This window comes from Nicotiana tabacum, chromosome 14 (assembly GCF_000715075.1).
Source record: "Nicotiana tabacum cultivar K326 chromosome 14, ASM71507v2, whole genome shotgun sequence".
NCBI classification, from domain to species: domain Eukaryota; kingdom Viridiplantae; phylum Streptophyta; class Magnoliopsida; order Solanales; family Solanaceae; genus Nicotiana; species Nicotiana tabacum.
In genome coordinates, this window is record NC_134093.1 from 92,297,797 (window position 1) to 92,316,212 (window position 18,416).

At 37.5% G+C, this 18,416-nt stretch overlaps 1 protein-coding gene across 1 annotated transcript; it reads left to right on the top strand.

The window, feature by feature from the left end:
* Positions 1–3,706: 3,706 nt before the first annotated feature.
* Positions 3,707–6,092, top strand: LOC107794018 (glucan endo-1,3-beta-glucosidase 13-like). Its single transcript, XM_016616466.2, has 3 exons — positions 3,707–4,023; positions 4,141–5,235; positions 5,815–6,092. Exons 1-3 carry the CDS (start codon positions 3,978–3,980, stop codon positions 5,844–5,846), a joined length of 1,173 nt encoding a protein of 390 aa, XP_016471952.2. The 5' UTR covers positions 3,707–3,977; the 3' UTR covers positions 5,847–6,092.
* The last annotated feature ends 12,324 nt before the right edge of the window (positions 6,093–18,416 follow it).

Below are 18,416 nucleotides of genomic sequence, written 5' to 3' on the forward strand. Positions count from 1 at the left end.
GACTCGTAATGTGGGATGCAGCTCACCTAAGTCCCCGCAATAGCCACGCCTCTGCACCCACAAAACCACTAGACATAAATATACTTGCACAAAATGTGCAGCAAGTGTAGTATGAGTACGTAAAATAACGTGTACCAAGTAAGTATCTAGTCTAACCTCGAAGAAGTAGTGACGAGGGGTCGACTTCGACATTTACTATAGGCTAACAATAAAATACCGAAATTATAATTAAGCATGGATTATGTAAATACAACTGAAAACTCAATAACAAAAAATAAATAAATAATTCTTTCACTGATAGTAAATCCCAAATTAATTTTCATCATTTAACAAATTAATCTCTCAAACCAATGAAAAACAATATCAATTATAATTGGACTCCAAGAATTAAGCACGAATTATATCGAGGTCGTATGACCCGAACCAACATACAAATACATAAACTGTGCACTGCCGAGGGTCGAACGACACGAACAATAGATGCATCTATCTACTACCGAGGCATTCGACCCGCTCCACAAGAAGATAAAATACTTTATAAACAACCGATTCAAAATTATTAAGAGGCTAATATTCAAAGAAACACCAATTCTCATTAACGATCAAGTGACTCGTCCAAAACTCAAGTAAATGAAGTTTAACTTTTTACAATTCCTTCATCAAGTTTCAATATGATTTAAGCAATTAAATTAACAAGTAGGGTACAAACATCGCAAGTATAACATGATTTGAGTCCTAGACTACCCGAACATAAGCATAATTAGTAGCTACGTACGAACTCTCGTCACCTCGTGCGTACGCAACCCTTACAAATAGAAGTACATATTAAATCAATTCACTTATGGGGTTAATTCCCTTTTAGAAGGTTAGAAAAGACACTTACCTCTCTCCGAAGTTCCATAACCAGCTCCAAAGCTTTTCTAAAAACTCAAACCGGTGCCCGTCACTCCAAAACTAGTAAATAAATGTGAAATTCCATGAACATATACTCTAATACTCATAAAAAATCAATTTATAATAATTTTCAACTCCGCTCGAAAAATTGATAAAGTCACCCTCGGGCCCACGTACCCAGATTCCGAAAATTTCCGAAGATAATCATTACCAATAACACTACGAACTCAAATATATGATTCATTCTCAATTACATGTCCAATTTCGTGGTCAAAATCCAAAAATACCAATTGCTAGGTTTTCCTTTAAATCCCATATTTCTACAAATTCTCATGTCTAAATCCATATATAAATCTTGTATTTAACTCACAATACGCGGGAATCACTTACCTTAATATAGATGATGAAAATCTCCCCTTAAAACTCTCCAAAATCGCCCAAACCAAGAGAGAAATGAGAGAAAATGGGCCAAATCTCGTTTTTAAAAGAACCTTCTGCCCAGACGATTTTTCGCATCTGCGATTCACTAGCCGCATCTGCGGCACCGCTTTTGCGGAATTCACTCTTGCCGACCAGCAGACTCAACCCCGCTTCTGCGAGTGCGCATCTGCGCAAAAGCGTCCGCTTCTGCGGACCAACCTCCCCACTCATTCTCGCTTATGTGCCAATTGCACCGCATCTGCGCACACGCAGGTGCGGAAAGGACCTCGCACCTGCGACCTCTGCCTGCTTCCTACTTGACCGCTTCTGTGGGCTCGCATTTTCGGTGCCCACTCCGCACGTGTGATTACACAAGCAGCAACCAACTTCAGCAAAATTCTTTAAGTTCAAAACTTGATCCGTTAACCACCCGAAATTCACCCGAGGCCTCCAGGAACTCAATCAAACATACCAACACGTCCTATAACACAATATGAACTTAGTCGAACCCTCAAATCACCTCAAACAACATCAAAAACACGAATCGCACAAGGATTCAAGCATAATGAACTTTGAAACTTCCAATTTCTACAACCGACGCCGAAACCTATCAAATCACATCTGATTGACCCTAAATTTTGCACACAGGTCACAAATGACACCACATACCTACTCTAACTTCCGGAATCGAAATTCAAACTCGATATTAAAAAGTCACTCCCGGTTAAACTTCCCAAAAACCTCCAAATTTTATTTTTTTGCCAAATGACCCCGAAATGATCTACAGACCCCCAAATCCACATCCGTACATGCCCCTAAGACCAGAATCACCATACGAAATTATTCCTAGGCTCAGAATCTCAAACGGACATCGATAACATCAAAATACACTTCAACCCAAATTTATAAAATTCTTCTAATATGCTAACTTTCCATAATAAGCACCGAAATGCTTTCGAGTCACCCAAAACCCAATCCAGATATACGTCCAAGTCCGAAATCATCATACGAAACCTATTGGAACTTTCAAATCCCGATGCCAAGGTGGTTTACTCAAAATTCAGACCTTAGTCAAATGTTCCAACTTAAAGCTTCCGAAATGAGAATTTTCTTTCCAAATCAACTTCGAACTTCCCGAAATTCAATACCTGAAGTGAAGCTACCTAGGGCCTCAAACCACCGAACGGCGCACTAGAGCTCAAAACGACTGATCGAGTCGTTACAGCGTGCTAATACTACTGTTATAAACACTCTAGACTACCTACTCTATTACCCTAATCCTCGACCTCCATATCTTCTTATCAAGGGTCATGTCCCCGGTCAGTTGAAGTTGCGCCATGTCTTTTGCCTAATCATCTCTCCCCACCTCTTCTTTGGCCTACCTCTACCTCTCCGTAGGCCCTCCAATGTCAACATCTCATACCCCCTCACCGGGGTGTCTGTGCTCCTCCTCCTCACATGACCAAACTATCTAAGTCGCGCTTCCCGCATCTTGTCCTCAATAGGGGCCACAGTATAGTAAATTAAAAAATCTAAATTAGGTAGATTTTCTAAATTCTAAAAGTATTTACAATATCCCAATTTTAATGAATTTGTTGCACCAAATGTATGAAAACTTTGCAAGTATTACTGATTGAAGTTGAAGTTCCTTGGAGACTTTATATTGTCTAATTCAACTTTGCTTTAATTAAATGCATACACATTATGCACTCTTAAGTTAGTCGATCGAACTCTATACTAACCAGGCAATGACAAAATATATTTGAATATACATGTATATACATGATGATCAACTGCATATAATACATAATAAATAGACCCACTAAATTCTATGGTGTGTATATAATTAAAAATAAATAAAATTTTAAACCAATTTTATTTATTACAAGAGAAATGAGTGCATTGGTAATTTAAAAAAATTATGAATAATTTGTATAGTTTAGCAACTTTAGTATTCACATCAATAGTAATTTTTGAAAATAATGGAGCAAGAGAACAAGTGATTTAAATAAAAAGAATTTGGGAGATTTTGGATTACTTAACAGATCAAGAGATATTTTTAAAAGTTTGATGATTGTAAGGATAAATTTGGTCCGAAAATATAACGGAAGTTAAATATAAACAATATTTGAAAGTAGAGAGATATATTTGACCTTTTTCCGTCCGTACTTTTAGGTCCCGTTCTTTTACCGAAGACGACATCGTTTCACTGAAACTCCTTGACTCTTGTACCGATGGTCCAAAAGCAGAGCAGAAATAACAGCTGGATGCCTGCAAGAAAGCAACTTCTTTCTCTGGCTTTGCATTGTACCCCATTTGATTGCTCTTTGTGTCTGTTTTGGGTCTCTGTGTTAACAGTAAAAGATTAATTACCATACCCCAATAATCTTTCTCGCGCTTCACTATTTTTTCTTCTAAAATCCACTAACCATGCACCTTGGTACTACCATTCAAAGCACAGATTCCAAAAGCTGCTACAAGACAATAAGCCAAAGGACAATAAACTGTGAGACTTGTACCTCTCCAATAGTACCTTTCCTTTACACCCCACTTCTTTTTTGCGCCTCTCCAGCTTTTTCTATTCAAAAAACTCACAAGATTTCAGCTAATTCTAACACTATAACCAACCCCATTTCCTTCATTCTGCATTTCCTCTCTAGAAAATGTTTAAACCCTGGTATTTTTTCCTTCTTTATTTTGCTTTAAATGGTATGTAACTGATCTTCAACTTCTACCAAAATCTTGTCTATTGTTTATTTGCTGTTCCTATGTGTAGTTTTCTTGTTTCACTTCCAAGTTCTAAGTTTCTATTAATTAATTTTGCAGCTGCAGTTGGTCTGAGTGACTCAAATCTTGTGCAACTACAGAGTTTTCCAAACACTGGCATTTCTATTGCAGTTTCTTTGCCTATTGAAGACCTTAAAAATGTCTACACTAGTGTTGTTGAAGCTGAAAAGTGGCTAAGGACTAATGTTCTTGCTCAATATCCAGCTACTAACATCACTACTATTCTTGTTGGTCACACTCTTTTGTGCAATGAAGAACAAAAAAACAAAGTGAGCTTAATCTTGCCTTCAGTCAAGAACATTTACTACTCTCTTACAAGGTGGGGTTTGCATACGGAAATCAAAGTCTCTACTTCTTTTTCTTCCAACTGTTTGGACCAAGATTCTGGATTTTACAATGTTCAAAAGGCTGATGAATATATTAAACCTCTCCTTCACTTCTTTCAACAAGTTAATGCACCCTATGTAGTGAGCTCAACAAGAGATTTGGATGAAAAGATTGAAACTTTAGTGAATAATCATTTAGAGTCTATCAAAAAGCTAGGAAATTTTAGCCAAAACAAGATTTTCTTGATAAGTGAGAACCTAAAACAAACAAGACCCTTGAGTAGAAAGCTCTCAGTTCTTGACTCAAAATACACTATCCCTAAAAGGCCAACCCCATTAGCCCCAAATCATGATTTTTCATCTCCAGCATTTGCTGCAAACAGTCCACTTCCTCCACTAATAGGAACCATTTCACCACCACCATTATCTCTTCCTTTTGCTCCTGAAATGCCTCCAGTATTCAATCCTATAAGCCCTTTTAATGGACCCCACTTGCCACCTTATATTCCATCTCATGGAGGTGGGGCCCATGAAGCAGCTCCACCAACAACAGGGGTGCATAGTAATGGGCTATGGTGTGTAGCTAAGCCAAGTGTTCCACCTGAGACTTTGCAAGAAGCTTTAGACTATGCTTGTGGTGAAGGAGGTGCTGATTGTGAAGCTATTAGTCCAACTGGAAACTGTTATTCCCCTGATACTGTTGTAGCTCATGCTTCTTATGCTTTCAATAGTTATTGGCAGAGAACTAAAAGTAATGGTGGAACTTGTGGATTTGGTGGAACAGCTATGCTCATCAACTCTGACCCAAGTAAGCACTTTCTTCAGTTTATCCCTAGTTTGAGAATTAGTGGGAGTTGTTTGATTCAAATGCTAGTTATGTCCGGATTATAGTACAATGAAGTGAATAATAAAAATAAATAAATTATTATAGACATGTTAGTTAGGACTTAGCTATTTTAAGAACATTTTTGTCTTTAAATATTAAGCTTCGCATTGCTAATATACTATTATTATTTTTACATATTTTCCGCGTAAAGAAATGCATAAATATTGTTAATATACGTTGCATTAGTTATGTGGAATTTTTTTCCTTGTACGGCTAACCAAAGGATGCACAAGTTATTTGATAATTGTTTTCCTAATACCTCCGACAAAACATTTTATAGTCGTAAATGACACTGTACAGTAGTTCTCAAAATATAGCCGAAATATATATATTTTTTGTAATAGTTGCCTTATTTTTTACACTGGACTTCATATTGGAATTACTTTGTCTAACCCCTCCAGCGAAAAATCCCTTAATTTCTTATTCTCTTCGATACTTTAGGCCTAAACTAAATCTTCTACGGATAGAAGATGAATGAACATTTTTGGTATATTATTGCAGGCTATCTCCACTGTCGATTCATTCTTGCATGATAAGATGAATTGGGACTTGAGATGCAAATTGCTTGGAGTGAAGCTGCTGCCACGAAGAGAATAGGGATTAAAGGTTAAATATTTTTTTTGGTGTTAGCTCTAGTATAGATTTGTAGGAATTAGGAATTTTCTTTATGATGTCTCAAACTGGGAAGTTAGGAGTTTAAATGAGCCCATGGCACTACAAACTCTTTATTCTGTCACTTCCATTTTTCATATATTAAGCCTATATTTTATTACTTAAAAGTTTGTCTCTCTGCCTTTGCTCGACTCTTTGGTAGAGTGGTGAGAGAGGCCATTTAAATTAATGTAAACTAAGCATGATGTGCTAATAATACATAACATGTTAACAACTGAAAAGAGTTGACAGATCAATGAAGATTCGGACATGCTCCTAGAATCCTAGTGTCTATGACCAGAATCAAAGTCATATTCCTATGCTCCAAAATCAAAGACATTTATTAGTTTCTAATTTCAAATGCCCATTTCCCCCCCTCAAATTCAACCATATATTCTCCAAACGCCTCCTAGATATTGTGTACTTCGAATACTCTTTTATTTCAACTTCAATCAAATGTTGTCTAAATGCCTACTACGTACTCTATTGCTTTACGCTAGAGAAATGAATGATGGAATGTTAATCGCTTGGTTCTCCATACTTTTCACGTTTTGCCATGTTGAATTTAACTTCTATTCTTACCGTAGAAAGAAAATTTGCCACAGTTTTGTGCTCCAAATTCGATTCAAGGTCTCTCTCAGCTTGTTTCTGTGAGTGGAGAATTGGCGTGGTGAAGGGGAGCAATGAATTAAAAAAAGTGAAGCATAAAACTTGTGATGGGCAATAAACCAGTTAAAAAGGAATAACATAAAACTTGTGATGGGCCAACTTCTTATTGGTTTGCTTCTTGATCATATCAGACATGTAATACCAAACTTGGTAAAGGAGGTTGGTTACAAGAGATGGGCGGAGACCATGCTCAAGTTTTTGCAGCATAATGTGATGCCTTGTCCGCGCATTTGCAAAAACTCAGCAAGTTCATTTTTTTGAATTATCCATTGGACGCTCGTCTTTAACGAAATGACTTCAATTCAAACATGTTTTTTTAATGCATTGACTGATTTCTTTATTTTTTTAAGACTATAAAATGGTGGCTACCTGCGAATAATATAAGGCCAGCTTCCAGAAAATCTAACCAACTTCTAATATGTTCTTTACCATTCAATTTTTTCCTTTGTGTGTATGTGCTTGGGTTGTGTGTGGGGGGGTCGTTCAACTTAATAGTTCAAACTCTACATTGCACAAGTTTGAGCATATAATGTCACGGACTTGCCTAACTTCAATCCTAAAGCTAGTTCATGAGTTGAAAGATTGCAGACTGGTTAAAAGTTGTGCAAGCCTCTCTTCTCTATTCGACATAGAACTGAGCATTACACCCCTATCCGTAAAATTTAGCTCATGATGTGAATTATTATAAGCTGTCATGGCCTCTCTTTCTTATCCGATGTGGGACTAGGCATTACAATAAGCTGATGAAAGTATTAAGCTAAGTGCAAACTGGACAGAGATATGGGTAATGGCTGAAGCCAAGATGTAGCCATACCAGTATCATCTATTCTGTCAAAAAGCACATAGCAGATATTACTATGTAAGAAGCAGAGAGCTCTACGTGAGAAGCAATCAAAAACCTTCTAAAAGAAATGGCCAAACAGAATAGAAAACATGCTGAGTGATGAAGGGGGGAAATCAAGATGGGACAGAAAGATGAGGTTGACCCTCCAAATGACATACTGCGTGAGTAGAATGTTAACAATGGACTTCCTATCCAGATAACTTAGAAATCAAATAGCTAACTAACTCAATTTATACATAGTGATCACCATTCATCATGTTGATGATAGCTCCTTCACCATTCAATTCTCTCTCTCGTTTGTGTGAAGGGTGAGTGGTTTGAGGTCTATAAATCCTTCAACTTAATAGTGCAAACTCCATATAGCACAATTATTTAAGCATAATCTTATTTACCCGCATAACTTCGACTTTAAAAGCTCATGAGATAAAGCATTGCAGACTGCTTATAAGCTCCCCAGGCCTCCCTTTCTTGTCTGATATGGCACTAGACTTTACACCGCCCCCACCCAAATTAACACTGCTCTTGCTGTCGTCCAACACTCAACTACGACACTAGCTTGAAACGAGGTGAGGCTTGCTATAATCTCACCTTGTCACAAACCCGCCTAACTTCAACCCCAAAAGCTAGCTCATGAGGCAAAGGGTTTATAAGCTGTCCAAGCCCCCCTTTTGTCCAATGTGGGACAGGGGGTGTTATAATAAGCTGTGCTGACTAAGGTACTAAGCAAGTATAAACCTGTACACAGAGACATAGAAAAAGGCTTGTATCATCTATGCTATCAAAAGGCATATTGCTTTCTATAGAGCTGAGAGATGTAAGTGAGAACTGAGAAGTAATCAAAAAGCATCTAGAACAATGCGAGCCTAAAAAAGGCGAAACAGAAAAAGAAAACATATGCCGAGTAGTGAAGAGGTGAAAATCAAGATGGACTAGAATGGTGGAGTTGACCACCCAAATGACATACTGTAAGTGTAGAATGCTAAAAATGGATTTCTATACAGATAACTTAGGAACAGAATATCTATTTAACGCGCTTATACCTTAATGATCATCATTCGTCAATATCAATGATAGCTCCTTCCAGGCCATTCTACCTTTCATCAGCACCATTAGTCACGTCAGCCGCTGCTCCTTGCAGGCCATTCTGCCTTTCATCAGCATTATCATTGAAACCTTTCTGCAAAAGATGAGGGTTGGCTAGTGTATTAGAACCAAAGACTAAACAAGTAGGGAAAAGAGCAGGAGGGATACTAAGGTAAAAGCTGCTCTGTGAATCGCAAAAATTCACCAGTTCCAAGGTTTCAATTGCATAATTATCTCTTTTCAGCTATTATGCTTTTACCATGGATATCCGCATCTATAATCTTCTTAGCACAGATTGTCTTAACTAGAAGTTCTTTCATGTTCTGACATATGTGCTAGAGAGCTCTATACACATCAGTTGAGCATTCTTGCATAGAGCTTTTTGGGTTCCAACTTTCAGCATTGATTTGAAATTAAAACACTAACTGCATAAAGACCACATATATCTTCAACTTATCTGGTCAAAATGACTGAACTCGGTTTCAACCATGCCTCTTCTGTTTGGGCTCTAATTAAATGGTAGCAAGTATCCATTTTGACACACATTACATATTTAACACCTGCAGCTAAAAACTTTTCAACAACTCGGGACCAGGAGTCAAGTAGATTGCTAAGTCAAAGTTGTACTTCCCAATAAGTACACAGTATCTCACAAAATAACTTAGCAGTGGCATCAAATTTAGCAAGTTACCTATACCCATTGGAAGCAAACAGAAAGTTATGCAATTAAAAATGTCATGCTTAATGCGAATTCTCAGAACTCGGACTAGTTAAATCATTCCTTTGTGTGCCGTAAAGACGAAAGGGAGAGTTGGGAAGACAAAAGAAATAAGAGTATTCCCTTTACTAGAGATTCAAAGACTCCAATACTAGGGGTTGAGAAGGTCCTTCACATTGAAACAACTATAAAGCAGATATAGGAACTAAGATAACAAAGAGACTTGACCACAAAGCTTTTCTACAAGTGTGATGAATATACCTTTTTATTTAGACCATGAGCAGTCATAAGTTCATAGAACTTGCGCATCAACATTTCTTCCTCAACCTAAAAGCAGCCGACATGCAAAATTGATACATTAAATTGAAATGCAAATGAAAAAAAACAGCTAATAAGGAAGACTTTGCTCTCACAGAAGCCAGAATATCAATAGGACTTTCGAAATTATTGATGTGGCATATAAAACAACGAAAGAGCAGAAAGCAATGGTGCACGTTACTAGATTGAATGTGCCCCTAACCAAGGGCATTGCTATTAAGGGTTGAGTCTCTCCCTTCCCTTTCCTCACCCAACCCAACTCCCACCACCTTAAAAGATATATCGTTTGAAAAATGTTTCCGTGACTGCAGAAATTTCATAACACATAACATCTGTACTACTTTTCAACTACAAGTGTACATTACATTTTTTTTCTTTCTTTATGATTTTCATATATCTAATGCTAGTATTTTGAATGTGTTCTTTCATTTTATGGCCATCCCAAAATAATGTCCTCTGATACATATTACGATATACACAAAAAAATAACAGGCCAAACTGATATGTTACTTGAAATCTATCCCAATCAAACAGATGTATCTGAAGATGCTTGGAGAGCACACAAAGGATACTTGGAGAAGATTAATATGCAACAACCCAGGATCCCCTAAATGGCTGATCATAGTGAATATGGTGGCTCATGGAAGGTTATATACAAAGGATCGACTAGCTCACTGGGGAATTATGGTGGATCAGATATGTCCTTTATTTCAGTTACCATTGGAAAGTACTCAACGTCTATTCTTCAGATATGTTGTATCTGCTTCTATTTGGGGAAAGCTATTGGAATGACAAGGTATATCAAGGAATGCTATGGAGTGGACTGAAGAAATGCAATGGCTTGAAAGTAGTTGCAGAGAGAAGAGTGCATCAGCCACCATACACAGAACAACCTTGGCAGCAACTGAGTATTTTATTTGGCAAGAAAGGAATATGGTGGTGTTTCAGAGCAAGAGAAGACAACCTGCAGAAATTATCAAGATGATCACTCAAGAGGTCTTTGTGAAAGGCAGCATGTGCAAGAAGCTTAACAGTACATTAAATACTATAAACTTTATCCTGCTTTGTAAGGATTGTAGGCTATTTGACATGATGAACTGAGTAGTGTTGGAGTGCAAAACTGTGGTAGTCCAGTTTGCTATTTTCTTTTATTCTTGAGCTGTAATTTTCTCAGTTGGTAGTAAAATTGCTTATGTACCCAAAAAAAAAGAAGGTCCAATTTTATTGTCAGCGCCACATGTTTTGTCAATCTATATTAAGCTCTCAATACGTGTGCAAAACCAAACCAAGATATCAAAGTAGGATAAACAAAATAATATTTTGTCCATCCATTTTTACATTTCGAAGTAGTCTAGGACCAAACCATGATATCAAAGTAGGATAAACAAAATAATGTTTTGTCCATCCATTTATGCATTTTGAAGTAGTCTAGGATACTTAGCTAGAGTCTCAATACCTTAGCAATTTTACTTGGAAATACTTAAGAAATTCTCGCCGGCTTTGATCTAGTGGTAAGAGCGCAAACCGTGATGTTTGATGTTTTGGTTAGGCGCACGTCACGGGCTACAGACAAATATAAAGACGGATTCAGGATTTAAGCTCTATGAGTTCAACCTTTTAAGTTTCTTAGCTTTGAACTCACTATATTTTTAAAACTATGGGTTCATATCAACTACTTTTTGTAATTTTAGTAAATTTTTACACATTAATTTATGCTCCATGTCGATAGCAACAAACATGATACTTATAAGCTGCATCCGCCACGGCCCCTGGGCAAAAACCTGGTATATTTAAGTGTTCAAGCTGTGCACCATTGGCCACGGGAATTTATCGGTATAAAAAAATATATACTTAAAGAGATTCTCTTATCTTGCAAGTTAGAGTTTGTATATCTGTTTTTCCTATCAATATATGATTACTGTTCAAGTAGAAAGGTTCTCTTTTTTGGTTGGTAATTTGGTAAAAGAAGAGTAAAAGGTTAAAGTGAATACCTGAAGTCTGTGCAATTCATCTGACATTGATTTATGGGCATTCAAGAGTAGTTCACTTTCTTTCTCCAGATGCCTTCACAAGAAAAAAATACATCATTCACACAAGCAGAACATTATAAGGAAAGAGGAAAGTAACTCAAAAACAGAAATTACTTAAAGGTTTCTCCTGCGTATTTGGGATCCATGAAAAAAATTGATTTTCTGCCACAAACCCTTAGTGCCTCGTAGAAGTTGGCTCAATATCAGGGAGAATCAAAGCTTCAGACTGATTCAACAATGGCACGAAATTCTAACAGTTAAAAGAATGATATTCTTGAAAAGAAGAAACGAATTATAGTTGGAATTCACCGTCAGAAGATCCCCAGTTGCTGGGGATCTTTATTATCGGTCCCCAGACAAGGATTTGGTTTATCAAACTGGACCGTCCCCGTCTAACTGAAGTTAACTTTACTATACGGTTTTAAAAAAATATAACAAATTAAATCCAATATTAAAGTTGTTTCATAAAAATATTTATATTTGTACCACACAATTTATTTAAAATAAGAATATTAATTATTAATCCCTAAACATAAGTAATTTGAATAGAAAATCAATAATTCTTTGTGCAAAAATCATGCCTTTTTTTCTCTTTATCTATTAGCTTTCCTTCTTTTTCTTTATCTTCTTAATTTTATTTTCTGCGGTAGCCAATATATTTTCAAAATTTGTTTCATTTTTTTTTAATTATCTTTCTTAAATTTTTTTCTTCCTTATTTCTTCCTTTCTTAATATAAAGATCTTACTTCGATAATAATATACGTTAATATATACAAAATATATATATAAAAAATATACATTGAAATTTTAAAAGAAAACCAAAACCCTAGAGAGAAGATGGAGTCTTTCCTCCCGCCCAATCTCTTATTCTTTTTCTAACCCTTCTTTTTCCCATTTATAATAGAGATATTCCCTCCACGAACAACCCTCAAAAAACATCTCCGGCAGAAAAGGACCCACGCACCCTCACGCGCCACCGGAAGGAGTTTTTTGGCGGTCCACGCGCCGATGCGTGACACTGTTTCCGGCCAGAATTTGGAAATATTTCTTCAGAACAGCCTCTTCTCCTCGCAAATTCGAGCCTACACATCCAATTAAAATCAAATACCGATCACTTTTATATTTTTCGGTGTGAACAATATTTTCTGGCATTTGAGTACTGCAGAATCCGGCATCGGTTTGGGAATATTTCTTCAGAACAGTCTCTTCTCCTCGCAAATCCGAGCCTACCCATCCAATTAAAATCAAATTTTGATCACTTTTATATTTTTCGGTGTGAACAGTGTTTTCCGTCATTTGAGTACTGCAGAATCCGGCATCGTTCAGTACCGAAAAATACATCTTTTCTTCCAATACCCTGTTTTCACCCACTGAGATTACTGAGATACTATCCTTTCCTTTAAACTCTCCTAAACAAAACTTATTTCTTATGGGGGAAAACATAATTTATTTTAACGCTGGTTTCAAATCTTTTGATATCACCAGATGGACCTCCAACAGTGATACATGGTTCGATTGGGTGGAGAGAAGTCGCAATATGATGAGATGTTCCACGTTAAGCAAAATGACTATGGAATGGGTCTGTAATGTGCTCAAAGAAACCTCTAATGACTAGAAGAATATGGTACGGAGATGGAAGAATAAGAACAGACTAACTGAATATTTTTGTACTAGGAAGTACAATAACCATGGGAAATACATGAGTATATTGTCTTTGAAAAGAGACAATCGTGAGGTCATTATAATCCCTGAACTTGCTTTGAATGCAGGATGGAGAGACATTGCATTTAAGATAGAAAGGTTTATTAAATACTCCCCCCAACTCAATTTCACAGGGCCACCCAGACTTTCTGAAGCAAATTACCCTTATGCCAAAGCAGTACAAGAGAGTAAATGGCAATCAAACATCCTTCATGAAGCAGTTGTCAGCACTAATAAAAGAAGTATCACGATCCTGGAGCCAAATGGGATGAAGGATAACGGACTTCTGACAAGATGTATCATTGGGTACTTTGGGAAGGAAACAACTGAGAGACCTACACTATCAGACATTCGAAGATGGGTATGTATAACGTGAAAAACAACATTTGGAGTGAACATGTATGAGATGGCTGAGAATCTTTTTCTGTTTGAGTTCCCCAACAGAAACATGGCTGAGCAAATTCTCCAGGAGAGTGGAGGTGGAAGAAATTCAAGCTTTATCTCGAATGGTGGAACCTCATCACCGGTTATCTTTCTAGCTCCATATCTGTCAAAAGTACCTAGATCAGAGCCATGTGAGTCCCCCTACATCTGTGGTCACAAAATATTTTCAAAGAAATATGAGACCTTTGTGGTGGGTGGAAAGCTACGGAAGAAGAGACATAACTCAAAAACCATCTCAAGTGGGCAAGAATTCAAGTGGCAGGAGATGGCCGGAATATACCAAACGAGGTAGTCATTGAGAGAGAGGGGGTTAAATTTTTTATACCAATATGGGCTGAAAGAAAAACTCGCTTTGAACTAGGGTCAGAGATTTTCAGGAAAATAACCGGAGATGACACAGGATCAAAGCCTCTGAAGAACCGTCGGACAAAGATAACCTACAAGGTAGAAGGGGTACATGATAGCCTTTTAGCTGTAGATGGGACGGGTAAGTACCACGTGGGGTGTACTGAGTACATTGACACAAAAATAAGGGAAAGGCACGTGCAATGCAGGAGGATGGTTTGGGAGAAAAAACATTACTTTTGGGCCAATCCAGTGTGCCCAACAATGGGCCAGCTATTAAAAATACAATTGGGCCTGACTGTGCAACCCAAGTAATCTTTAATGAATCATATATGGAGCCCACAGAGATCATAAGATTCGACTCTTTTCTAGAAGAGACGAAAGTTATTTTGCATTCACAACATGAAGTCAACCAGGAAAATCAGCAGAGGTTCATTTTTTATAGTTGCAAACTTGGGGAGTTCACCACATGCGGAGATGATGATGATAGAGGAGCCAAGAGAAGAAGAACGGAAAGGGTTACAAGAGATGAAGGTAAATGATACTCTGCCACTAATCGTAACTAGGGAACATCATCTTATTTCTAAAATTGAGTGTGAGAATCAACTAGATCTCAATTGTAGTGGGGAAAATTGGGAAGTCGAGTATGCTGAACCCCTTCTGGTTCAGCATCAAAGAGTCTTTTCTGGAGAAAGAGATGGATGCGACCTTATGGGTTCATCAACGTTTGCTCAAACTGAGCAAAATGTTTGGGGTAGATTTTCAGGGTCATGAAGAAGAAGCTTTGGAATTACTTATGCAGATAGATAGTTGTAGATAAGCTAGAAGGATAGAGCCAACACTGGACATCAAGAAAACCAGATTCAAAGGGCCACACGAGCTGAAAGGATTGGTTTCCTTTGATGTTAAATTCCAGAGCAACGGGAAAAGATTTAGGGGAAAAATCCTGACACTAGCTGATCAATGAAGTTCAAACTAGTTTCATGCAATGTAAGGGGACTTAGTAATTTGGATAAAAGAAGGATATTAAAGAGTTTAGTTAAACTCTGGAACGCAAATATTACCTGTTTTCAGGAGACTAAACTTGAGTAGGAAATACAAGAGCTTGTTAGGCAGATTTGGGGAGGGTGATGTGTGAGGATTGCTTGTCTGGAGTCTAGTGGTTCTAGAGGGGGCATTATAATGTTATAGGATTGTAGAATCTGAAAAGCGGAAGTCATTCAAATTGGAGCCTATACACTCACATGCAAATTTGAGGCACTCTTGCAGAACTTTGAATGTCACATAACAGGGGTGTATGCCCCAAACTGTAATATTGAGAAGAGGAAAGTTTGGTTGGAGATAGGAGCTGTGAGGGATTTGGTGGAGGGCCCATGGGCTGTTTGTGGTGATTTTAACGTTACCAGATTTTCTTCTGAGAAAAGGAACTGCCTTAGGAGATCTAGAGCTATGGTGGAATTTTTAGATTTTATAGATGATATGAATCTGATCGATCTTCCACTAGAAGGAGGTGTCTACACCTGGTTCAAAGGGGATAATCAAATAATCTCCTTAAGTTTGATAGAATTCTGATCTCTGAAGAATGGGATGACACTTTTAGGAACATCAAGCAATCCCTCCTCCAACGACTAATCTCTGACCATGTTCCTGTGTCTTTATAATGTGGTTCTTGGGAGCACACCAAGTCCTACTTCAAGTTTGATAACTGGTGGTTGAACACAGAAGGCTTCATAGATAGAATCAAAGAATGGTGGACATCTTTTGAATATTCAGGGAGGCCAGATTTCATCTTAGCTTGTAAAATGAAAGCACTCAATGGCAAGCTGAAGGAATGGAGTAGAAGTAACCAGGGAAATTTGGGATTGCAAAAGACCAACATGCTAAATCAATTAGCAATGTTGGACTCTACTCTGGAATATAGAGAGGAATCAATGAAGAAGGCTTCTCTTCTCAAGGAATATGAGGAACACCTGAAAAATAAAGAAATCGCATGGAGGCAGAGATCCAGAGCTCTTTGGCTTAAGGATGGGGACATGAATACAAGTTTCTTCCATAAAACTGCTAATGCACATAAGAGTAGCAATAACATTGATCAGTTAGTTATCCAAGAAGAAACAATTGTAGAGCCACAAAGAATCAATGTTGAGATCATTGACTTTTAAAAAGAGTTATATACAGAGAATGAAGAGTGGCGACCTGTGTGCAACTATGATATATGTCCTAAAATATCTGAAGAAGAAAAGGAGTTCTTACAAAGAAGCTTTGATGAACAAGAGGTGTTAGAATGTTTGAAGATGTGTATAGTGGACAAGGATCCTGGACCTGATGGTTACACAATGGGTTTTTTATCAAGTGCTGGGATGTATTGAAGCAGGACATTATGGAGGTTTTCCAAATTTTTCACTCACAAGAAATCTTTGAAAAAAGTTATAATGCATCATATATAGCCCTGATCCCCAAGAAGGTAGGTGCAAAGGACTGAGTGATTTCAGGCCAATAAGCTTGATAGTCAATGTATATAAGCTAATTTCAAAAGTTTTGATAGAGAGGCTTAAAGAAGTGATGGAGAAATTGGTGGATTCACAACATATGGCTTTCATCAAAGGAAGGCAAATAATGGACGCTGTTCTGATTGCCAATGAAGCTGTGGATTCAAGAACTAAACAGAAAAAGCCAGGAATTCTTTGTAAACTAGACATCAAAAAAGCATATGATCATGTAAACTGGAATTTCTTGTTAAATATGCTATACCAAATAGGTTTTGGGGTAAAATGGATCAATTGGATGAAATATTGTATCTCCACTGTCAGATTTTCAATCATCATAAATGGATCTCCTGAGGGTTTTTTTCCTGCCCATAGAGGTTTAAGGCAGGTTGATCCTTTATCTCCCTTTCTCTTCATAATAGTCATGGAAGGTCTGAGTACCCTGGTTAAAAAAGCAAAAAGCAATGGGTGGATCAAAGGTTTTGAGGTAGCTAGAAGTGGAAACAATAGTCTGGAAATCACACATCTTCAATATGCTAATGACACATTAATTTTCTGCGACGCAAAAAAGGTGTAGCTGAGGTTTCTAAAAGTTATTCTAGTACTGTTTGACGGGATTTCAGGACTTCATGTTAATTGGAAAAAGAGTCATCTTTACCCAATAAATGAAGTGCTTGATATGGAACAATTGGCACTAATCTTGGGAGGTGAAGTAGAAACTCTACCTACTGTCTATCTTGGCATGCCTTTGGGTGCCAAATCTAAATCCAAAGAGATATGGAACAATGTTATTGAAAAGTATGAGAAGAAGCTTTACAGATGGAAATCCAGTACCTATCAGTGGAAAGAAGACTCACCGTCATCAACTCAATTTTAGATGCACTCCCAACATATATAATGTCACTCTTCCCTATTTCTGCAAGAGTCATACAGAGATTGGACAAACTAGGAATAACCTTTTTGTGGAAAGGGAACAGAGAAAAAAAAGGGTTTTCACTTAGTCAAGTGGAAATCTCGTATAGTTGGCAGAGCTCATGGTGGACTAGGCATCAGAAATTTGAAGGATCATAGCAAAGACTCTCAAGATGAAATGGCTATGGAGGTATTCTCAAGAACCCCAAACCTTATGGGGTAATGTGATCAAAGCCAAATATGGTGAGGAAGACAAGTGGATAACAAAGGAAGTAAATACAGCATATGGAGTTAGCTTATGGAGATCCATCAGGTCACTCTGGCCTATTCTAAAGAACCACTCATCCATCAAAGTGCAAGATGGCAATAAAACCTCATTCTAGAAAGATAACTGATTGGGAGATGGATGCTTAAAGGACCTCTACCCTGATATGTATGTTCTGGCACAACATCAACACAACATAGTAGCTGAAATGTGGTCCCCATAAGTATGGACACTTGTTTTTAGAAGAAGTTTGAATGATTGGGAGGTGGCCAGGATGACTAACTTCTACAAACATCTGGAAAGATTCATAGGTTTACATAGTGGGGTGGACACAATAAGGTACCAGGGAAATAACAGTGGCATCTATAAGGTGAATACAACATACAAGATCCTGAATCAAGCTAACCAGCAGATTAATAACTGGCCTTGAAAGCATATATGGAAAATCAAGATTCCCTGTAAGGTAGCATGTTTTTCTCGGTTACTAGCAAAGGAGGTTGTTCTGACACAAGACAATCTTATAAAGAGAGGGATTCAATTGTGCTCAAGATGTCACTTATGCGGAGAAGATGTTGAGACAGTTAGCCATCTATTTTTACATTGCAAGATAACTGACCAGTTATGTAAGATCTTTATT